The sequence below is a fragment of the Crocodylus porosus genome, unplaced genomic scaffold (assembly GCF_001723895.1).
Source record: "Crocodylus porosus isolate Cpor-Errol unplaced genomic scaffold, CroPor_comp1, whole genome shotgun sequence".
NCBI classification, from domain to species: Eukaryota; Metazoa; Chordata; order Crocodylia; family Crocodylidae; genus Crocodylus; species Crocodylus porosus.
In genome coordinates, this window is record NW_017728906.1 from 156,591,254 (window position 1) to 156,616,271 (window position 25,018).

General features: G+C 39.1%; 1 protein-coding gene across 1 annotated transcript in view; it reads right to left on the reverse strand.

Moving 5' to 3' along the window:
- The window catches only part of FREM2 (FRAS1 related extracellular matrix protein 2), a gene marked incomplete at its 5' end in the record, with an annotated part of 204,240 nt that overhangs the window by 79,055 nt on the left and 100,167 nt on the right, over positions 1 to 25,018 (reverse strand). Inside the window, 4 exons of the mRNA XM_019530024.1 lie at positions 6,895 to 7,146; positions 8,826 to 8,951; positions 14,352 to 14,582; positions 18,783 to 18,929. Of these exons, the coding sequence (XP_019385569.1) occupies positions 6,895 to 7,146; positions 8,826 to 8,951; positions 14,352 to 14,582; positions 18,783 to 18,929 (756 nt within the window). The remainder of the gene's footprint in view (positions 1 to 6,894; positions 7,147 to 8,825; positions 8,952 to 14,351; positions 14,583 to 18,782; positions 18,930 to 25,018) is intronic.

A 25,018-nucleotide genomic window follows, 5' to 3' on the forward strand; every position in this document is an offset into this window, starting at 1 on the left:
AGTTGCTCTGGGTCTCCCACAAACTAGGTAAAGCCATAACCACTGGGCAGTTGGATTAAAAGAACCACCACCAGCAGTTTTGTGAATTTAACCCCACCTTAAACCAACAGGAAATACTGGTGTAATTTGGAATAGTTTCAGGGTAAGAAGAGCAACATTTCTAAGGGAATGAAGTAAAAATATTCTGCTAGGACTAGTGATGTATCTTCATTAAGTATACTCTGACTACGGTGCAATTTATATCTATCAGAAACAAGAATAAGTTCAGTCCAGAATTCAGAAGGAAAATACCTTATTCTCAGCATCAAGAGGCTGGCGAGAGTATGCTCACTAACAATCATGGCATTAGCAAAATGCTCTTCGTTCCTTTCAGACTACCACAGAGAACTGCCTAGGTATGGTATTTGGGGACCTGTGTTCCTTCTCACCAGCATTAAGTAGGCAGCATTTAACACACCCTTAAATTCTATTTTATTGTACTGAGCTGTGCTGGCATTCTAAAATTATATTACCATCTTTGTATAAATATTACTGTTGTTACTTAGAAGTTGCTCTCAGTGGTAAACCTTAGGACCACGTAAAAGAGATTTGGATATATGGATATCAAAAGGCAGCCCAAAGTCATTATTTTTCTACTCCGATCTCAAAATATGCGGAAACATTAGACATCTCTTTCACAGAGTCACAGACGTTTAGAGCCAGAAGAGACCCCATGAGAGCATTGGGTCTAGCTCCCCTGCTTTGGGCAGAAAAGACTGCTGGAGTCTAATAACCTCAGCAAGATGTGCATCCAGTCTCCTTTTGAAGATCTCTTCTTTTAGACTTAAAATTCTTGTAGCCTTATGGCAAGTCCAATACAGTATCATAAATAAAATGTTTCCCTTCTACAATTGATTACCAGCTATGCACTTCTGCATTAATACTTCAGTTAGACAGTTAATTAGATATTAGTAAATATCTAATAAAATACAAAAGTCTGATCTATTGTAACCACCTCAAGCCTTGTTGAGAAGTAGCATATAAATCAAATACATAAATAAATAAATACACCATGAAAAGCATATTTTTGCATGCAAATATTACATACGATTGTATATATTATATACATATATCCATAACAAAATATGCAAATAACTGTATATATGCATATTTTATTAGGGGTGTATATATGGATATATATATTAAGCTTTTTATTCCTTCCCCACGAAAGACAGAAAAGTTTGAATTCCTACTTCCAGTGAAGCAGTCAGGAGTGAAATACTTACGGCTCGAATTCAAAATCGTATATGTTTTATGTAGGTCACTACATAACAAATGTATATGGTTTTATGTAGGTCACTTAACCTATTGTAGATCCTTCAATGATTTTATGGCTTGTAACTGTAATTTCTAATGCAAATAGATCCATGTTATTATTCTTAAAACTTACATTATGGAAACATATGTAGTATCTAGGGCCTGCTCAAGCCCCGCAGCTGGGAGATTGCAGCAGCTCTGCTCTCCCAGCCATGGGGACACAGGCTACACATGCAAATTTAAACTGGATAGAAACCAGCGATAAAATTATTACACATTTTCCAGCAACAACTTTTTAGTTGGCTGGACATTTTTAAAGTGCCATAGCTAATTTGCATGTGTAGCTAGTCTAAATTAATTACATGATTGACCAGGTAATTGTGTAATAAATATAACATGCAGATCGGACCTTAAGACAAGTTCATTCACAAAGCAAGAAATGTCCTTATAATACTGTCTCTACAATGCATCATCTCTCAAAATATAAATATACCTGTACTTCTTTTGTTTAGAATTATTCCTTGTTAGATTAGATACTGTTTTGACAACACATCATAATTGCAATGGCTTAATATTTTATTCCCTGGGGTTTCTTGAATTACATAATCCTTCTGGAGTTTATCATAAAGCTTGATGCTTCTTCTCACTTGTTTTGGGTTCACTGTTATGATAATATAGGATTTCAGCTATTTCTGTTTAATCTCCCCTCCCCCAAGACTTATGCAAGAAAAAAAAACAAAGAAAAGAAAAGAAAATGATTAAAGGTATCGCGGATGAATGCTTCCTAATTAACTTGCACTGAACGCAAGTGGACATAAGCAATATTGCTGACTTAAGTTCCTTAAAAAAGGCCTGATGTAGAATTATTAAACTCTGACCTTTTTTTGTTTGTGTGTCATGACCTGCAGACACTGATTCATGATGTTAATCCAGTCACAGTGTTTGGGGAAATCAGCAAAAAATGACATGCTGCCACATTTATCCAAAGAAACTTCATTATCTATGTGCAAATCCCTTTAACAAACAAACAATCAGCACAAAATAGCTGCAGATTTTCAGATGAGAAGTAACAACCAGAGTCATGATTTAGCAAGTTAGCATTTCTGCACCTGTTATTATAAATACTGTATATCCTCTCTCTTAATTTCCACCTGAGTGATTTTGTAGTTTCAATTACATCTGTAATACTACAGAGATAATGAAACTGCTATTTAATGTTTCATATGGCTATTTTTAACAAATCAAACCATTGAGCAAAATTCATCAATTTTATGCATCATACAATCAATAATAGTTGATGCCTCTTAAATTCAACTTCTCATTTAATGCTACTTTTCAAAATATTTTTGAGCTTTACAAAATATTGGAGAAAGAACATTCTCTCAAGTGATGCAAAACCAAAATGCACTACACTGTGGAATCTTTCCCACTAGCCCACTTTTCTTTTACAGTGCATTAATATTTTTATGATATGTAAATAAGAGAAATGCAGTTATAGAGTGAATTGTCAGCAAATTTTTGAGAGCACTGAGATTTCTTCTGGGAATTGTTTCATTGGCAGAGAAAGCAGTACAGAGTGAGGCAGTCTTTAAAAGCTTTTTTAACATGCCAGATGCAACATACTAGACCGTGGCAGATAAAATGGGCTATTTATAAAAAAATCTGCACTTACAACTTGCTTCTTAATGTACAAGCAGCTGTTGATTTACTTATTTTACCCTAAAATATAACTTCCCCACCCTTTAAACAGTTTTGCATGTGAATAGTCCTAAGAAGACGACTGATGAACACAAAATTATTTATGTGAATAAGTATTTGCAGGATTGGGCAAGCATATTCATGAATGCAGTCAAACTGACAGATGGTATAAGGATGTACAATAGTTTTGGTTGTAATTGTAGCATATGGATGTTGTTTTTTAATCTCATCTCTGGTTTAAAACAAGGTGACTTGTTAGTTTTTCCTGTGCCATGTTACTCTTTTACTAGTTAACCTCTTTAGTTACCTACTCAATGTCAACCTGAAGATAAAATGTGTGCATACACTGCAACTAACCTTAACAATTGAGGCACTGTATCTCATTGTAAGACTATAATGTACTCTAGGTCAGTAATTCTCAGCAAGGGTACCATGATCTTTTTAAGGTTGCCGCAGGGAGCTGTACAGTATTAGCATGTAAGGTGTGCAAACATCTACACATGGTTCACAAATACACCCTGAAATTCCAAATATCTATAGTGCCAGAACACGTTGACCCATTCTGGTACTCATTAATTCTTTGTAACAGAAGAATTGCTTCATTTTTTTTTCTGTAGTCAACAAAACAAGTGAAAACTAGGAGGTGGCATTTTCCAAGGGGTTCCTTGAGTCTAATGGGGGGGTACCTTGAGGCTAAAATGATTGAGAACTATTGCTCTAGACACTAAAAAACTCAAAATCTGTCTTCAAAGGTATTAGTGGCAATCCCACTGAAAATGAAGAGAAGAAGTAACACAGCTTGGAGCTATATCATCTTGTGGTGATTCCACTGAACTTAGTGATTATGACCTTAGCAGGAGTCCCTCAGTTGATTATAACCTTTATATATGTTCTTGTGGCTTTTCATATAGTTTTAAAGACCTTGTAACTTCTTAAAGTGCATTTAAATCAGCTAGTCTGGGTGCACATAAGAGGTGTAAATAGCTAGGCCTGTAACCTGGGCAAAAACCTCTTAGAGACCCCAGGGCTTAGTGGCAAAGATTACACATAAAGCAGTTTACGTGATCAGAAACTGGTTTAAACCTGAAACAGAACAGATGTTCAGTGCACATGAACCAGTCTGAAAATGGCTGAAAATGGTTTGAGATAAACCTGGTTGAATGTAGGATCAGACTTAACTGATTTGGGTCAAGCCAGTTTGTGCAATGTCTGCCCCAGACCCCTTGCTGCTTTAAATTAAACCAGATTCCCCTAGCATCTCTGCATGCTCTCTGGGCTGGTCAGAGCTCTCTGCTCCACAGCAGAGCTGGCCCCTCCCCTCTGCTCCCCGCTGGAGCTCAGCAGAGACTGCAGGTTTCTGCCTCGCTTCTCCCTGCTTCCCCACTCCCCACCCTACTCCCTGCTAAGCAAGGATTCTCCCTTCCCCTGGGCCTTACACAGACACCTCTCAGCCTTAGCTAGCAGACCATATACTGGCTACGGTCTGTGCTGTGGCAGATGGGACAAGGACAGAATCACCAGATAGCTGGTAATGTCCCTCTGTTGTTTTCTTAATGGGGTGATAAATGTTTGAGTTAGGGGTGTTAGACACAGTGTTATCAACTCATGTGTCTGCATTTCTGGGATGTCTGTACAGTTACAAACTGATTTAGCCTAGCCAGGTTAGACTTACCTGCAAAGACTGAATCCATTTAGGCTCAGGCTTTTTGAATGTCTGTCCCTAGCCAGGGGGAAGGGAGATGGAGAGAATCCTACCTGCACTGGGGACTCAAAGTCTTTGGCTGCTGCTGGTATGCAGAAGTCTATCTAGCTCAGCTGTTGCTATACCAGCAGCACCGGAGTATTGCTTTGCCAAGGTACAGATTTCCTGAGAGTCTGCCATTCTTCTAGGGGCTGGTACTACACTTGCCCATCCCTTGTTAAGCTACAGGTGCAGATTTTAATAATAAGAATAGCTCTCAATATTTTATACATTGTGAAGCTTATAAACTAAGCAAAATTGCCCCAAACTCACCAGGAACTACAAAAATATTCAACAACACCAGTAAAGTAAGCTAAATATAAAGTTTCTATGTCAGGTAATGTTTGAAATATGATAAGACTGATAAACTCTGGGAAACTTGACAAGTGCAATTTGGGATATTCCAAACTGTCATATCTCATGAGAGTTGCATTTGATTACCTACACCTTCTACACAGAAAACAAAGTCATCTCTGTCACAGGGCTGCATATGAGAAATTTCAGACAGACTGGTTGCTCATGGTGCAATTATAGAAGGTGTCAATTTCCAGCATTTAAACAGATACCTGGCAGTATCCTTAACTACCAAAAAACTTCTGTTCCCATGATGAACATCTTGAGATCAGCTTTATGCAGAACATATACTACACCATATGGTAATGATATTTTTATTTCATACCAATCTCTTGAGACATTACCAGCATAATGTTGGGCCAGACCACTGCTGAATAGCACAACGCATGCTACCAGAGGCTACAAAATCTCTGCAATGTTGTCCACATCAAATTTTCAACAGAACAATCCTCCACAGTACAAAAGGATTTTTCAGTCATGGAAAATGGGGCCTGAGTCCCCTAGAGTTCAGAAAAGAGTCTGCTAGAGGCTAGCAGCCAGGGTCATTTTACCTGGGCATCTTTTCTATTTCTGCTCCCAGAGCTGACTTGACATGCGACTATTCTCTGTAGCTGCAGGAGACAGGGCAAGGAATAACAGTTTTGAACTGCAGCAAAAGAAATTTAAGTTTGATATTATAAAGAACTTTCTTGCTATGAAGGTGGTTAAGCACTGAAACAAGATACCTAGAGAGGTTGTGGAAATGCCATCCTTGGAAGTTTTTAAGAGTAGGTTAGAAAGACACTTGCTTGGGATAATTTAGAGAGGGATGATTCTGCCTCAAGCAAAGGATTGGACTAGATCAGGAGCAACCTGACAGCCTGCACACCAGATCTGGCACACAGTGGTATGTCATTTAGCCATGGGGTTTCCCCCAGGTCACGAAATTTGGCAGCAGGACAAGTAGTGGCAGCACCAGGTGGTCTCCACCCTGGAACAGAAAATGCACAAAAGATGATACAGCCTTGAACTGTGTTATTGCTTGTGTTCATTCTCCATGGTTATGATGGGTCCTGCCCTCTGGAACAAGATCTTTAGCTGATCTCCAACGTTTCTTCATCTTTCAAAGTAGTACATAAGAGCCCTGGGTCACTTTGTTTTAAAACCAAATTCCTGGTAGGACTTGGTTACAAGGTGTGAGCATTATTCTAAAATTTGATTTATCAATGTATTTGTATTCTCATTTTGTAACAATAACAGCATTAGACCCTTTTGGATTATCAGGTGGCAAATTAAACTAATTCTGATTATTTAAAAGTCTTAGAAACACTGATATTAGAGATTGCTGGCTCTCCTTCAGTTTGACATCCCAGAATACATCTACTTTTTAAAATTTAGAAGAATGGAAATATAAAATTCCCCTGAAGCTCAGAGCAAAATCTGCTTTAAGCTCCAGGGGACTTGGGATTCATTCTCTATGACTGATAGCTGATTTACAGGATATTTCCTTTTGCATGCTGGAGGATCACTCTGTTAGAAATTTCTTCATATTCTTTAAGTTTAAAAGGGGGATTGACAAGAGCCACTTCCACATAGTAAATCCTGGTAATGTCTCTGACAGCCAAGAGCTCCCGAATTGACAGAAACATCAAAAGGCACACAGAAAGAAGATATGGATACTGTTTTTGTCATACAAAAGAAGTAATTTAAAATAGCAATTCTTCCCATTTTAAAAATAATAACGGTTCTATGATTACTTCTGAAGACTCTTGTGTCAGGATTATATTAAAAGTAATTTCTGTCCTGCATACTAAGTTATGTCTTACCATCATCTTTGTCAGGCACAATTGTAATCTGAGTTCCTGGGAATTCTGAGCCAATTCTTCCACCCATGGGCATGCTCAGAAGAACATCAAATGTCTCAGCCTCTTCATACAAGGAATCGTCTATGATGACAATACGACACATTTTCTCCCTTTCATCCTTGTCAAAACGTATAATGCTGTTATGGTCCTCAGGCCTGGATATGTAGTCAGAGTAGGACAGCACAGATGTTGGAACAGTACCAGTTGCTGTGCCTGTGACATAAAAGGAAATAATGATTGTTTACATAAATTTGTTATAGAATCCATCAGAGAATCCTCTCATTTTCTTTAAATTTGTATTTATATTTATTTTTAGTTTTATAGATGTATCCCTTGCAGAGTGCATATACAAAAATCTAATACAAGTTCCCACTCTGGCACAGAGTGGAGGTACATTTATCTTTTCCAATATCCTGTTCCCAAGAGATATAGGTAGCAGCCGATTCACAGAAACGTATTTTAAAAAACCCTAACAAACTTGAATTAGGCAACTATGAGCTAACCTGCCTCAGGAAAAGTTTCTTTTTAAACCTGCCACTATTGCCACAAGTCATCTGTTGCCTTGAAGAACAAGGGTTGTTATCTCTTCCAAAACTCTTTTTAAAGTATCCAGTATTCTGTTATTGCTGTGACAACGTACAATTATAAAACAATTCTTAACAGAATAACAAATTGACCAACTTCAAACAGATGTTTTCTTTCCTCAGATAAACATTTTAGAAGTGGAGCAAGTTGTGTGAGAGAAAGCAGTCTTAACTTTTGCTCTGTGGGGGAACTCATTTGGACTCCGTGTCTGTTCTGCCAGTTTCATACCTTAGCTTTCATCTAGGTCTTGATGGTAAACAAGCAAGACCGAAAAATGAGAACTTCTTAATTGTATTCACTAAAGGAAATAATTTATCTCTTGTGTGAAAATGTTGCAAAGTTCAGGTGAAATACCACCAAATTAATTCTCCCTAGTTATTTATTACTTTTGCAGCCAAGTTTACTTTGATTTTATTCCCAAAGAAATGCGTATTGTCTCTTCATCCCTTTTCGGTATTTTTAGATAAGAAATTACCCATGAGAAAGTGTTCTTAAAGAGATGAACACTATGTTTAATCATTTAACCATGCACACAAGAATCCTTGGAACTGCTCTGAAACTAATATATAAAAGTCTTCAAACCACACAAAACGTTTTCTGTAAAAATAAGCCATTACACAAATGAAAGTGTTTTAAACACTCTGTTTTCTGCAATCAAAGTTTCCATCCTACAGGAAGCCCTGCTATTTCAATATTAGTTTTCATTTCAATGCACGATAAAATTTAGAAATATCAAAACTTTCTATAAAATGTTTATATCAAGAAAATGGTTTGGAAAGGTCAAAATATTCTGTTTTGGGCAAAGCAAAATATTATGATATTCCTAAATCAAACCATTTTATTACAGCTTGATTCCAAATGGACCTGCGCCATTGCCTGCTGAGTGCTGCGCTTCAGGGGACTCGCACGTACATTCTTTCCTAATGGCTGGGCTCCCCAGCAAAACTATACCTTCCAACATGGACACACCCTTATACTCCCGTGAGGTTCCTCTGATACTTCAGCCAGTGAAGAAATTGTGCTCTCTCACAAGAGATACTATCTGACCAAGAAGCACAATCATGAGAACACTGGGCACTGAAACTAGAATGACTTGGAGGCAAGGCAACCGTTGGGAATGTCAACAGACTGCAAATTAAACAACTAATATAATAACTTAAGATAAAATATGAAGAAGAATATACTCCCAGTTGATATTGATGGTTTATAGGCAAAATTATTATTATTACTAAAATTATCCATATGTTCTGGAAATAAATAATTACTTGGACTTGGTTATTATTTTCACTTAACTGAGATTCTATTACCTTGCTGGGTATGGCAGATAACCATTAATTCCTGGCTAACATCTCCACTTCTTCTGACTGGAATAAACAGTTCACCAATATCTTCTTCAATGGTGTAGACTGACTGAGGTATAAAGACAGTTGATTCTGCAGAAATCAGATACATTTATTTAGATTGCTTTATGTCCACAGAAAGTCATATATGAAATAGCTAGAAGTCCTTCTATATTCAGAATGCATCTCAATATAACAAATCAATCCAATTTATTAATGGTACAGTGAAATGTTAGAATATTACTTTTTTCACAACCAAAAAAGGAACAAGAAAATGAGAAATAAAGCCTGAGCTTGCAAGCTTATATGCATACTAAGTAGCCAGGTACAGACATTACAATATTACTGGCATAAGTGATCAGAAACCAGCCTATACCCATAACAGAACAGAAGTTTGGTGCATGCAGACTGGATTGAAAATGGCAGAACTTGGTTTAGATTTGCCCCCACACCTAAGAGCAAATGTGTTTTCTGATCCCTACCAATTTAAAATGCGCTGCTTATAGAAAACCACGCAACTTAGGTCAATACTGCTATAGGCTTTTTGAATGTCTGTACCTAGTCTATGGAACTAATTTATGGATTTAGCATTAACAATGTAAGTGGGAGTTTGCAGGATTGGTTCCCAGGTACATATCTAGAATTCCACCCAGAATTCCATCCAAGTTATTTCAGTATTTTCACACTGGTATTACTGGCTGCTAGTCACAAAAAATTCACCAGTGCAGATCCTGAATTCATTCAGATTGAACTGTTAGTTATATGAGGCACTTAATACTTCATATAATGTAGGATAAAAGTACCTTTTGGGGGAAAGTATCTGTCTATTTTGTATTTTTAAAGCACTGAAAAAATGGGGTCTTGGTTCATAACTATAGCTCCAATCCACTGCAATAATATAAACAAATTCATGTATAGTAATTATGGATTTAGCAGCTACAGAGCAATTCCCAACTTCACTCTTCCTTTGAATAGTTCTGCGAACAGTGTAACCAAAAAAGATACTTACCAAAAAAAAAAAAATAAAAGAACCACTATTCTGATATCACAGAAAAATTCCCTAAAATGTGAATGATTTGGCCATGTTGATTATCTCTTTAGCTTTGCAGGAGGGGGAAAAAATCACCTTCTCTTTCATGTTTTCTGGAATTTATTTTTCTTATCTCAACAAGTGCTGTAAGCATATTTTTTCTCAAAGCCAGTTTTGCTCTTTTGGCTGAGAATGGAACTTTTGTTAATTAAAGCTAGCTATTTTTTTTTTTTTTTATGAACTATGAAACATTAGGTTCAAAACTGTCTGATTCTATTTTTCAGACAAAGTCAATAAAATCTGAAAACCATCAAACAAAACTTTCAGTTATTCTATATTCACATAAGCAGACCAATTACTTTTATGGTGTCTTCGAATGTCAACTTCTTTTTTTTTAAGCCCTTAAATTAAAGGAAATCATTAGCTATGGGTACAAAAATGGGGTATCTTTAAAATTTCCACACCAATATCTGAATTCAATCAAAGCTACTTTAATATAGAAAAGAATTGTGTAAAATAAATATATGACTATACAAAACAAACCATATGGTTGTTTTACAATGCTTTGCAAACAAAATCCAAATAGTATATGTGATTTTCTTGAAAGGATGTGCCATGGCCATTATTTCAACAGCTGGAAAGTACTGCTGCCATGACTTAGGGTCAGTAAAAAAAATGCTGTTATTCTGGTTTGATAAGATCAATAATTTGTCACCATTTCAGAAGGAGAAAAATGTAATACAGAGAGAAAAGGAAAGGTGTTTATTTTCATGTAAAACTGCAGTAAACTTTAAGCTTTCTTTTTTTCACTTTAAAATTAAATGAGTACCACAGACAAAATATTCCATGTGTAAAAATGTTAGAGAACAATGTTTTGCTTATTTTTCCAGTTGTGTTTATAGTACCTGACTATGACATTAAAATAATATGAGAAATTAAGTGTAGGAAGCAACACTGTTGTTATCATATCTTACTTCAATCATACGCTTTTTTGAGTAAAGAAACAAATTCTCTGAGCCTTGTCTCAGAGGTAATTTATTCTATAACTTTTATCTTCCTTGTTTCTCTCTGGTTTCTCCAAAATTTATCACCATCTTGCTTGGAAATACAGTGCTCAGAACTGAATGCAATACTCAGAGTAGAACAAAATAATCACCTCCACATTTTACATATGATTCTCTTGTTAATGAAGACCAACAGGATATGGCAACTTCTAGGACCATTAGTAATTACCATAGTACCTTGATTTATGGTAGACCTCCAACTGAGTAGTAAGACTTGCATTTATAGGGCCTCACATACCCTATTCAATTTTGAACTTAATCTACACTTAGTGCTATCCTCTATCAGTAAATAAGAATGCAAGATAACCACTTGGTGTGACCTATTAAATACAGTTTAAATGTGTAACTAGTAGGGGTGCACCAATAAAGATTTTTTTGGCTGATACTGATAGCCGATTATTAGCCAGCCATAGTGGCCGATATCAATCTGATAGCTGATTTACAGGAATGCAGCTGGGCAGCCTGGAGAGCAGCCTCCTGCTGTTAAATCTGCAAGGGGGAAGAGGTGTGGGAGAGGGAAGGGGTGTCGGGGGTGCAAATCGAGGTACCCATGGTGAGAGAGGGAGCCTGTGGGTGGCTTGTTCAGGGGGTACAAGGGAGTGGGCAGCTCCCTACTGCTATGTGCAACCTGGGGGAGGCATAGGGGGCACGTGCACAGGGGGAAGGCAGGCTGCCTGCTGTGGGCTCAGGGCCAGATGCTGTGCCAGACTCCTCCTGCTGGGGGGGCTGGCCCAGGGCTGTGCTTGGGGCAGGTGGAGGCGGGGTGGACGGCAGTGGCGCTGGGAGGGGTGGCTACAGGGAATTTTGGAGTGGCTATAACTCACCCTATAGCCACCCATCCCAGTGCCACCACTGCTTGCCCCACCCCTGCCTGTTCAGAGCCCAGCATCCCCACCAGGAAGAGGCTTGTGCAGCCCCTGACCCCAAGCCTGCAGCAGGCAGCCTGCCCTAGCCCTGCACAAAAATCTGGAGGGCACATGCCCCCCATACCTCCCTGAGAGGTGCACACAGCAGTGGGGAGCTGCCCCCCCCACCCCACAAGAGCCACCCACAGCTTTGTCCCGCTTCCGGGGTTGCATTCACTGACTTGGCTGAACAGTGCCTGCCCTCAACCCACTCCCTCCCTCACCGTGGGGGCCTTGATCTGCACCCCTCCACATTCCTTCCCTCCCCAATGCCCCTTCCCCTCACAGACTTACTGGCAGAAGGCAGCTCTCCAAGCTCGCTGTTGCTGCATGCATGTATGTGGCATTTATCAGCAACATTATCAACTACACTAGACAAAAAAGCCAATTGCTGATAATGTTAATTTTCCTTTTATTGGTGCTGATCCAATATGCAATCAATGCACCTCTAGTAACTAGCAAGTGAAAATCTGTTGGACACATTTTTCCTGCTCAGCATACCTTCACCTCTTAATTCAAAAGGATTATACAGAACTAGCTATTGCAGTCTTGAGTTTCTTTTAGTATTACTTAACAGCTTTGTGTGACCATGGCCCATTGCTTCAGGTGCCTGGATGCAGTTCAAAAGCCAAACTTCTCGATGTTAACTATCCTGTACTCCATGCTTCTCTCCTCACCTTCATTCTACTGTTGTTTCAGCTGTTCCTGACACTTCAGCTAAGAAATTGAGCCCAGAACATAAATCAGCTATATATGTACATAAGTTGCTATTTCTCTCACTTGGGGGCAGGAAACTTGGGCTAATTACTGACAGACAAAAAGCCTGAGGCTGAATCAATTCAATCTTTGCAGATTAGTCTAAGCAAGTGAATAGACATTCACTTTTGACTCTGAAAATGCAGCAACATGCTTGCAGAGGCCCAGGCCAGAAGCTGGGGGCACTAGAGCATGCCTCCCTGCTCGGCTGGAACAGATAGCTTGGGCCAAACCTTGCTGACCCACCCCGCGAGAAGGAGTTTTAAGGGAAGGTGAAAAGTATCCTGAGATACTGGGGGGACTGCGAGTTAATTTGAATCTGGAGGGGATCTCGGACGGAAGTTCAATAAACTTATTTAACCTAAAATCAGTTAGATCCACACAGATTTCTCTTAAACCAGTTTTGGCCAGTTTGAAAATGGTTTACATGCACTGAACTTCTGTTGTGTTACAGATTCGAACCTATTTCCAATCACTTAGACTACACATAAACTGGTATTTCTCCCTAGCCTTGGAGATGGGAGGCAAGAAGAACTGGAGCAGAGTCTCATCTCTATTTTTGGAGGCACTGCTAAGGTGACTTCTTATTCCATTTGTGTTTGTACATGGAAGGAATCAGAAAGGTGTCAAGACAGTATCCTCTGTCTAAGAGCCTTAACTCCAAAGCCTTGGTTTGGCCCATGTAATGTAGCAGATCTCTTAAACTGTCAGCCAACTGTAGAGGCAAATATTTCCAACTCCCATGGGAATACTAGTCTACATGTTTACTAAAATTCAGAAAGCAAAGGCAGTTTCTGAGAGAGGGTGTTTGTCAAAGCAGCAGTGGCTGCAGAGCTGTCCAAGGCTCCATGCTAAGACAACAGCACCAGCTAGAATCTGTTTCAATAATGTCCTGCAACGTTTAATAAAGATAATTAATAATTCTTATGCTGCACTAGTACTAGGTAGCTTAACATGTCAGTTGAAACCAGTCATAAAACTTAAAATAGTTTTCTAAAATAGATTAGGAAACATTAACTATGTTCTAAATAGCTTGTGTTAGTTGAAAATATTTTTAGAGGGCACAGGAGATGCTTTTTGAACTAAGCAGAATGATTTGGGAGAGTCAAGCATGCAATTAATAAGTGATAACTGTTCCATTTTTCAGTAACAAAACTGGTTTCTAAGCTTTTCTTTGGAGGAAGCAGTCTGACTATAAATTATTTCCATGTTTAGTACATGAGAAAGAATCATAAGACTACAGTTTTTAAAATGAGAAAACAGTGTATTCTCTACTTTTCTAAATTGATTTAATTTGTGACTTCTATTAATTATATCATTGTATCATATAACATCACACTTGCCTTACAAAGTAGGCAGATGTTTACTAGCAAGTAAGTTCTAGTGACGAAATGGTTTTTCATTGTAAAAGGGTCACCGAAAGGCTTAGGAAGATTATGATCTTCAAAAGAGGCTCAACAATCTATTCAGTCTAATGTAAAACAACTGATAAGTAATAAATACTGGCAAAGAAAGGAAAAAAAATCTATGTATAGAAATATATCATCTTAGAGTTCCAACAGGCCACCAGTCAACTGAATATGATCAACGAAAAGCCATCAAGTGGTGCCTAAACCCATTTTCCAACAGAAGATTTTAATGAAGTACCTTTATCAGGCATTTTTATGGATTGCTCTGCTATAGTTTCCTCTGAAGACAAGTATACTGATTAAGAATAAAACCAGTAAAGTGTTCTTACCATCTCCCGGGTCAATCACCTCCACTGTAGCCACTTCAGGAAACTCCAGAACAGCCATGACTGGCTCAGAAAGCACAATTTGAAAGGTCTCCGATTGCTCATGTTCACTATCACTCAAAATCCGCACCCTCCATGTGGCTAAGGTTTGGCCAGGATTGAACTGCACTTGCTTCTGTGCTTTTCCTTTAAAGTCCTTATCTTTCTCAGCTGTACCATCTCTAGTGCTAATGCCTGTCAAAAACAAAAAAAGAGAAGAGGAAACAGGGCCATTACAAACAAAGCAATTGTTTTTTTCTCTCATTACTGATCAGGCTTTAAACAATACGAGTTCAGAAAACATATTACCCTTTACTCAACTAAAAATGTGTATTAGAGAGATTTGGCTTTTATGTTAATTTTTAAGAATGCATCGAAGCTGCCCAAACTCAACCTGTTACTCTTTAACAGAATTTGTATTGGTGCCACCAACATCAGGTGAACTCAGATTAACCAAACCCTCTGTGTAGTACAAGGTTGGATAGTCAATCAGATCAAAACTAACTACTGAAAAGGTCAAATACTATCCATCTCAAATGTCAGATCTCTCCATCAAGAGATTTCAGGTATCGATATACCAAAAAACTAAAGGCTTTTGTTTTTTTCTGTTATCTCAAAAACATTCACATATTTTCTCCTGAAATTTTCAAAATGTACTTACCAAGCTCAAAGAGAGACTTAACTTGGAAAATTTCAGCCTGTAAAGTGGAAGTTTGGGAAAGCTTCAAGTGACTATAGATAATGTGAATAAACACACATATAGAGCCTGAATCTCAGTTACTCACACTAAAATAACTATGCTTTTGGTGACTCATCTTCTTGTTGAGACCTTTATGTAATGGTCATCTCCATGATTCCAAAAATGTCCATAATTCATTTTAGTTGACAAAGTCAAGGGATCAAATTCAGTGTCTTAGCCTAGGGAATCAGGGGTGCCAGGGCTGACTATTTAACTCTGCACTGAAATGTTGGTGTCTACATGCATGGTGCTCTTAGGCTGGAATAAACAAATTAACTCTGCTGTAGCATAGTACTGCCCAACACAAGTACTATCCTATGGGGAAGTTATTTACTCCACCACAACACATGTGTAGACACTGACTGGGGCTGGCTAGGGCATGAGGGTGCTCCAGTGCGGGGCTGCCTGCCAGATAGAGCCCTTGTGCCCCAGCCAGCCCTTCCACAGCACATTAAGTTGGGTTAGAGCAGCCCTGCACTGGCAGGCTGAACCCTGGGCCCCCTGCCAGCCAGGGCTGCTCTGCCTGGCTTACTGTGCTGTGGCCCTAGGCACACGTGTGAAAGCTGCACCCAGGAGCAATAAATACTGGTGCAAGCTGCACCAGAATTTTTTGCATCAAAATAATTTCATGTGTAGATGTGTCCCAGGAGTCTAACATGGCTATTAGCCAGTCTTGGATTTTCTTGAACTGGGGGTGGCTCATGGGGTTCTGGTGCCAAGCAGACAGCTCTTGAAAGCCCTCTCCAATATACAACCTTGCCCACTGTTACCCTTGGAAAGTATGTTGAAGTTTGTGAGGAAATCCTCAAAATACAGCTTGCATCTCTGTCTGTCTTGTATCCTCCAATCCTCTTTCCTCCCCCAGTTAAATCCCGAGACTTTGTTGGGAAAGGTGGCATATAAGTCAAATGAATAATAATAATTAATAAGAAAAGATCTGGGGCTCCTAGAGCCCTTTTTAAGGCATAACAGTCCTTCTGTTTACGTGCGCGGACCAAAGAGGGTGATGAAAATCTAACCGTGAAAGAACTCGAGTACTTTTCCAATTCTGGAATTGCACTCAGTAGGATTAAGTTAGTCAGTCAGGTGTACGTTAATCAAACTACATGTCAGTCTCCAAAACAGTTTCTTGATGGAATCAGGGTCAGATGTATTTAGATACTGAACTGGTCCATTTCACATATATAGAACATTTAGCAATAACCTGACATTTGGTGAGATGCCAAATTTGTTAACTTCTTTGAATAACCTACCTCTTAATCAAACTCAGCAATTAATTTAAACCAATTAAGATCTGTAATTTGTGATTCATTGTTATAAACTTTTCAAGTATTTTCTGTTGGGAGGTTTACTCTTTGAAAGAATAAAGAAAGCATCTAGCCAAGTTCATTAATAGTCAGAACACAGAATGACTTGGATTCTGATTCAGCAAGGGGCTTAAATTATATGGCCATCTTAAAGCACTTCACCTACACTGCTGGTGCTTCAAGTCAGGTATGTGCCTATGTACCTGGCTGAATCAGGGGCGTAAACTGTTTTTCTGATTAGTTTAAGCTGGTCCTGTTCTTTGACATAAACCTGTGAAAGATTAATGCTTTGGGTCCAAATATATCCCTACTACAGATGCAAAGAGAACAATAAGAAAACATCCAGAAGCTAAAGATGTGTGAGGCTGCAAGAATGTGATAGCACATCCTTTTTTGCCTTCTCACTCTTCCTGCACTGTGAATAGTTTTCAACACCTCAGCTGACTGCCAACAGGACTAAAGAAAGTGAGCCTCCTCACTGAGATTTCTAATACACATGCTAGTCACTGCTCAATTAGATCAGTTCACAGTTGTCTGGCTGGCAGAGGATGAGTTTTGATGCTTGTCTTCACATTTGCTATCTGCATATTTTCTAATTATGACAAAATAATGTGGGACTGTGTTCCACAAAAGAAGTGCAAAGGTGACATCCTAGTTTAGGTTTACACTCTTAATTAAAGTATTTCTTAACAGTGCAGACAAAGAATCAGTGCTTTCTTCAGATTTAGTTGGGGCAAGAATTCAAAATTCTTCTTTGTTTTTATTTCTGAAAACTGCATCTTAATTAATGTAATGACTGTTATTACAGATTACTATTCATTCTATTGCAGGGATAGGTAGCCTTTCCCAGTTGCAGGCTGGAATGATCCACCCTGGGTTGGAGGCAGGATCTCCATTAGTGGCCAGGGGAAAGGGCCCACAACCAGCATTTGTCCCTGCAGCAGCACAGAGTGTATGCCTGCAGAAGGTGCCTCCCACTGCTGATTACTGCTGAAGCTCCACATCTGTGGGCCCAATCCAAAGGTTCTCCAGGCTGGATCCAGTCTGTAGAATGCTGACCCCTGTTCTATTAATTAAAATCACTAGAAAGTCTAATTTCTCTTCCATTTAGTAAAAATTTAAAGTATAGGACCAAGGGAAGAACTTTATTTCCAAAAAGCTTTCGTTTTTCACTAGAAGCCTCAATCTTCCCTCAGCTATGAAATGTCCATATTTATAGCAATGGATTCTTCTAGTTGTTCCACTGTTTGGCCTATCCTTCTCTTTTGAAGATATAGGACCCAGAATGCTGCTGTGAGATCCATGATTTAACTATTTGTTGGTAATTTCATGAGAATTACATAATTTTGGAGAGTATATGAATATACTGTTGTCTCTGAACCTCAAAACACTATTTGCTGCTCCCAACAGATATGGCTATATTCAGTGAGCATGCCTGGGTGATCTACTTTATGGATAGATTTAGATTCCATTCAAATGAGGAACAGGCTTAGCTACTCTATAAATCAGAAATGTCCATTCATTCTCACACAAGTTAATAAAAAGATTTTATTAGTAATGTAATTTTGAATTGTGACCTGAATTACACCATTTGTAATTTCTTTTAATGCTAGAGTGTCATTCTGAATTTATAGAAGTGAAGCAGACAGCAGAATATAGTTTACAATTAATAAATAAATAGTTTTTATCAAGTAATAGTCTCTTCTCATACCCACAGAGCATTTCAGCTCCTAAATACACATCAGCTCTCACTGACATGCTTTCATTGACCACTTCCTTGTGACTATTTTACAAGGAAGTTCTAGCTCAGGTGCCTGCCTGAAAAGGATCATTATTGTTGCACATAATTTTGTATTGCAAGTATCTATACTTTTCAAATGATCAGATATAATTTGTCTTAAATTAAAAGTAAACTTTTAATGATTAAAAAAATTTCACCTTTACCTGTTCTTCTTGAAGCTACTGAAATTTTAACATTAAGCCCAAAAAGGAAGGAATGGGTCCAAGGGAGTTAAAAATCAAAGAACGAATTGCAGCAGACACTAGAAAATGTGTAGGTGAAAGATGCAAAGGGGTTACAGTTGTAAAGGAAATACCTAAAAAATATTGATTACTGGTTAGAATGGAAAAGAAAACTATCAGCAATTGATTTCTTATTTGATTCTGTGCTTTAATTCAAATGAATCATGCATTCGTTTTAATAAAAGAGCTCTTTTTCTAATAAATTCTCATATCACAGTATCTAGTAGGCTCATGCTAAATATTTCCAGGTTAACATATGTAGCTATGATACATTTTGCTAATCTGCTGACCAGTGGTTCAGAAGCAATATATAGGAATGGAACTTACTAATAAATGAAGTTTCTCCCAAGTAACCTCTCCGTTTAAGAATGATGTCTAGATATTTTGAGTCTTCATTTACCAAGTAATATTCTTTCTCTAGGGAAATCCAGGCCCAGTTCAATCGAAAATGCTGACCCTTAAGCTTATTGCCTCCTGCAGAACAAAACAGAAAAAAAAAATTACATTTACTTTGTCATTATTTTTCTTGTTTTCATTCAGGCAAATTATTATATCCCATTTATCTCTCAGCTGGTGTAGTTCTTAGCTGCAAAATCAAATTCCTATCATGGTAGAGATTTAACACTAAGAAACAATCAGTAACTAAGTAGTCCATGCCATATTTCATATCCATAGAATGGATGCATGCATATGCATAAAAGGTGGTTAGACTGTACTTGAGCTATGGCTTAAGTAACTGGAACATGGACTTTCATCAAAATGTTTGATGACTAAATGCTTTCTAGGGTTGAATTTATACTTCCAAGACATGTATACTAAATGCTTTGTTATCTGGCCTGAGTGCGGTAATAAGAGGGGGTGCCAGTTATATAAAAATTCTGGTTACCTGAGGGCAGGGGTTTTTTGGCTGGATGTGGAGCGGAGGATGGGGGGAGTGGAGGCGGCCACATTTGGAGTGGGGGGGGTGGCATGTGGAGTGGCGACAGCACAGGGTGGTAGGTGATGGAGGCGGTGAGCTTTCCCCACTGCATGCGAGCTCCCTCCCCCTTTCCCTGCTGGCTGGCCAGCAATTCCGGTTAATAGCATTCTGGTTACTTCAATGCCGGTTAACACAGCTCTTATTGTATTATATTGCATATTATGAGGCATTTCCTAGAAATTTGCAGACGGCCTGAAGCACAAGGCACTTATCTTAAGAAATCAAAAATGGTATCTCCAATCATTCAAACAGCTGTAGCAAAACTGATGTAAATGTAAATTGTGACACACTGTTCCAGCATTGCAAACAGGCTTATTCCTGTTACTTAGGAAATTAATCCATTTATCTACATAGCCTGCCTCTGAAGATCAATGTTTGCTCATAGAACCCAGTGGCTTTTGGCCTTACTGGCTCAGAGATTATAAGTCAATTATATATTATATAGCATATTTATGGAACAGATTTCACAATTTAAGAGAAAATGTTTTGAGCAGAATTAAATCTGTGCAGTTATTTTCACCCCGACATATCCCCTTCTGTTGAATCCTTTCAATATCTATATGATACTGATTAAGCCTGTAGACTGAAGAACTCAGTTGCTGGGATTTTTTTTTTTTTAAATAGTTTTAAATTATTGCACAACCAGGCCAAATTATATCCTTAACAGTGGTTGGGGTATGGTACCTTGTACAATCCTGTAGCGCAATGGGCTAGAACTTAAGTTATGCAAAAAAATGCAAATCATGAAGGAACTCTTCCTGGGAGCAGTTTGTGGTTCCACTACAGCTGGCAGCGGTGCATTCAGGCATTGGTAAGTGAAGTCAAGCACAGCAGTGCAACCAGCCAGAAAGACTGAATGGTCAAGTATGGACTAATATAGCATTCCAGAATGATACTTCTAGGTGCTGATAATGGTAACATGAACCATCAGTCTGAAGATCAGTCCATGCGTCAATAAAATAGAGTCCCCACACAGAGCTCCCTGGCAATGCAGATAATAGTCTCATTGTTTATCAGAATAAGATGCCACCTCCATGACATTAGTAGGGGGAAGGACAACATACATTGGAAGAGGGAGCTTATGAGCAGGACTCTGCTCCAATTCAAGCAGCTGTTCAAAACAAGTCTTCAGAGTGCATGTGGATCTGACCAACCTTCCAGCAGCACTCCAGACAGCGTGCATCTATTTTGCATGGCCTCATGGGACTTACACAACCCTGACCTAACTTGGAGCTCAGATTGACCTAACCTGATTAGGCTATGTAAGTGCTGTTCGGGGATGTGAAGATGTTCAGGGAGGTTAAACTGGGAAAAAATGGTGGGACCAATCTAAATTACAGGCAGTTTTTGACTTGCAACGTTTTGAGTTACGTTTCACACTTACAACGTTTATAAATTGACACCCTGTTTCAACTTTATAATGCCAGTTTCAACTTTACAACACTTTATCTGATGCGACGTCAGGCCAGCAAACAAGTTTGTTATGTCACTCATCTCCCTGGAGAACATCTGCCCAAACTTCCTTGGACACTTTCTTTAAGAAAGCAGACAAGCCTCCAGAAAAACCTGCAGACAAGCCTCCTGAGAAGACTCCAGCCGAGAACCCTACAAAAAATCCAACCAAGAGCCCTTCAAAAAGTCCAGCAAAGTCACCTCAAAGAAGTCCTTCCAAATCAATGATTGCTATTTACAATATAAATACATTAATGTAGCTATCTTACTCATCTATAATTGACTGAGTACAAAATTCTGGGGTATTTTTGGTGAAAATAGGGTACTGGGCCTTGGTTCAGGAACCAATCCCCCATTTATAACATTGTTTCTTATGAGAAAATTGGTTCCGAGTTACAACATTTTGGCTTAAGACGAGGTTTTCAGGAGTCAGTTGTGTTGTAAGTCCAAGAACTGCCTGTAGTTCACTTGAGAAATTCCTAATCTAAATTAGACTGGGAATGGGTTAGTCCAGTCCAGTGAATGTCAGCACGTTTGGAGCATAGCACCAAGGCTAGGAAAAAACTAACTGGTTGTCCCAGCCCATAGGCAGAGGGAGAAAAAATTTGCAGGGCGCTGAGTGCATATGCATGTATGTGCATGCACCCCTTCCCCAGCAGGTAAGTCTTTGGGGGAAGGGGTGGGGGTGGGGAAAGGGCCATGGGGCAGGAGTGGGACTGGGGCTGGCACTGCCCAGCCCAGGCAGAGTGTGGGATGAAGCTGCAAGTAGCCTGTCCTGGAGGTATGGGGAGGGGTGGCGGCTCCCACCTCTGCATGAGCCCCAGGAGGCCATGTGGGGGGTGTGTGCCCCCAGATCTGTGTGGGGCAGGGTGGGCTGGGGCTGGGCCAAGCCATGCTCAGGGCATGTGGTGGTGATGCTAGGAGGGGAGGTTGGGAGGGCTACGGTGAATTTTGGGAGGGATGCAGCACTCCCCCCCACTGTAGCCCCACTCCCCTGCGCTGCTGCCATCTGGTCTGAGCGCAGCCCAGCCGAGTCCTCATTTGGAAGAGCCTGGCACAACCTCCACCACAGCCCATAGCAGCAGCTTGCCCTGCCCAGATCTGGGACACATGCCCTCATGCCTCCCGGGGTGCGTGTAGAAGCAACTGCTGTATCCCCTGGACAAGCTGCTCGTGGCTCAGTCCCATACCCTGGTCTGGCTATGCAGCACCTGCCCCTCCTCCAGCCCCTGCCCCAGCCCCAATGCCCCCTCCTCTCACTGCTGCATGCGCACCCCTCCCCACCTCTGCTGCAGCTGCCAGAAGCCCGTGGCCAAGTTGCCTTGTGGCCCTACCGCTGCACCGCATTTGGGGGGCACAATACCCTGTTATCTCCCCCTTCTACCACCTATGCCCCAGCCCTGAGGCTGCACTTCTCTTATCTTTCTGATCCTGACTGAGTTTTTTTTTAACCTCCAAATCCTAGATGAATAATCACCTCCCTGATTCCTTCAAATTTGCTAGTCCCACCTGCCCTCTTCTACATCCCAAGTTGCTTACCATGCTTCTAGTGCAGCTCCCAGCACCACTGAACATGCACACAAGCTGCTCCTGATCTACAGTCACACAGCTTAAAGTAACCTGTTTGATTGTAGATCTGATGCAGTGAACATCTGTATGTCTGCCACCTTTAGACTAATCTAACCTTCCTGAACTTCTATATAGTATGCACTTAGATCAACCTAATTAGGAACCTAAGTGTAAGGTTAGGCAAACTAAGTTAGATTGGGTGGCCATTTTTAACATGATGTAACGTCCCCCGAATCTCCCCAAACATCTGTATGTACTGTTTGGCCCTCTGGCTTGCATGGGAGAATACGAATTCTGGTACCACTTGCCATATGCAGCTGAATAGCATGGTGTGTTTGGATAACTGCTATCCACACTTTTCACTGCTATCTACTGAGGGAAAAATTCCCCCTAAAACTATTGTAATTGAAGACTTTCATTAAAAAACAAAACCAAAAACAAACAAACAAACAAAAAACCACACACCTGGAAGTAAAATATTTTCTTTGAACTGAGTATATAAATACTTTAATTGGTTCAGAACATTCATACTTCTACTACCAAAGACACAAATAGAAGATTTATGTTCTATTTATTTTTATGTATTAAAAAAACCTGCAGCCTTTTCAGTTACTTCAAGTCTGCTTCCAAGATGAGCCTCTATATCTCTTTATAGAGCCAATATCAGAAACAAGCATTGAATTTGTATGATCTGTCTAATGTGAAAGCTGTATTAAGTAAACGAAAGGAAACGTCATTGTCAGAGTACTGCCCTGCAATCCTTACCCTACTTATGACTGTTCTTTTGATCTTTACCAACTGTTGAAGGGCGAGGCTTACAAATGCATGCATTAATAATTTCCATGCAGTGTCTACACTTTGAGTACAACCGTTAAAACATTAAATATAGCTTTCCCTTTTATGTTAATTAAGCCTCTACTTACATCAGCTTAAACATAGTTCTGCTATCTCAGTGAAGGTCAGGGCTGGTATCTTTTATTAGTTTTGAAAAGCAAAGGCAAGGGATATTTTAATGCTCTGCTGTAGACACAGGCTCATAATGTTTCTAAGAGAGGATTTATGGTGTTGTAACAAGTCTCTTAAATTTCCTGTTCAGGATCATAAACAGTTAAAATGTAGTCTATATTTACATAAAAGTTTAATATATGACAAAGCTATTACTTAAGCAAAAAAACAAACAAACTGATGTTAGGAATACGAATAAACAGACTACTATCAAACCCATTTGTATGTCACCTCTGATATAAAAGGTTCCTTAAATTTACTTTGCTGGAAACCTAAGAATAAAGATTAGAACAGTCAGAAATAACTAACTGTAACATTTTATATTGCCTATTTTTGATTTTTTTTGGATTATACTCTATGCATTTTACTACTGTATTTCTGGATGGGATTTTCAGCAGGACTAAGTCTTCACTTATGTAAACCTACTGGCTTTGTTAAAATATGCAAAATGCAGTGTTGCTTACCACAGGACATGTGCATTCTTGTACTAAATTATAAACTTAGGTGAATAAATTGATATTTTAACTCTTTCCTATTTCACTTTGTGTTTATGTATGAGGTTAATAAGAAAAAATATACAAATAATTTAAAGAGTCAAATTTTGTTCTGAGAATGAAAACTCTTTTATTTTAATTTCAGATCTCTGTGAGAACAGGATGCCACTAAGCTGAATCCTGCATGGGCCACTTAAAAATATAAAAATATCAACAAAACTACATTAGGAAAAAAACACTATTGGACATTGCAATCAATGTAAAAAGTGTGCAAAAAACATAGGAAAAGCCAGAAATATGGTTCATTGCAAGATGTTCATTTGACCCGTTGCTTACTTAACCACCAGCACTGATTATAATAATAAAATACATGCTGGTAAATACATTAAGGGAGCTTGCACTGCTCACCAGCATTACATTTAGGGCTTAGCCGAGCATTTACCTGCTGTGCAAACAATTAAGGTCCTATAACTCAATGACAGTCTTGCTTTTCTTCCCCTCCCAGATAAGTGCTTGTATTACAAATACAGCAGCGATTTGGAGAGGCAAGCCATTATCAGTGCAATTTTAAAACTGAAAAGGACTAGAGGCCAAGTTACAATGAGATAAATCCAAAATAGCTACCATGATTTCTATGAAATTTGGCGTCTATAGTAGAGTTATGGTGACACTTAACATCCACTGCTTACATCTAAATCCAAATGGACGACAAATTAAACATGAGCTTTTGTTCATTTTTAGAACAGCTACATCCAGAAAAAGGAGCTCCCAGAAAATATCATGTTATTTAGCATCTCCAGTTGCAATTATTGAATGTGAAAGCTTATGTCAAGATGTGGAGGGAAGGAGGAAGGATTGGTCATTACACTACATTAAGAGATAAAAATCCCCAAGAAGGTACAGAAGCAAAAATACCATATAAAACTTTCTGGTTCCTTTAATTTACCTCTCTCTGGTGGTCATCTATATTTAAAAAAAAAAAAACAGGCCAGATTTGTAGCACTCATTTCTCTGGTGCAAAAAGCTCATGGCGTTACTTAAAGAGAGCTAAGGCACAGAAGGCA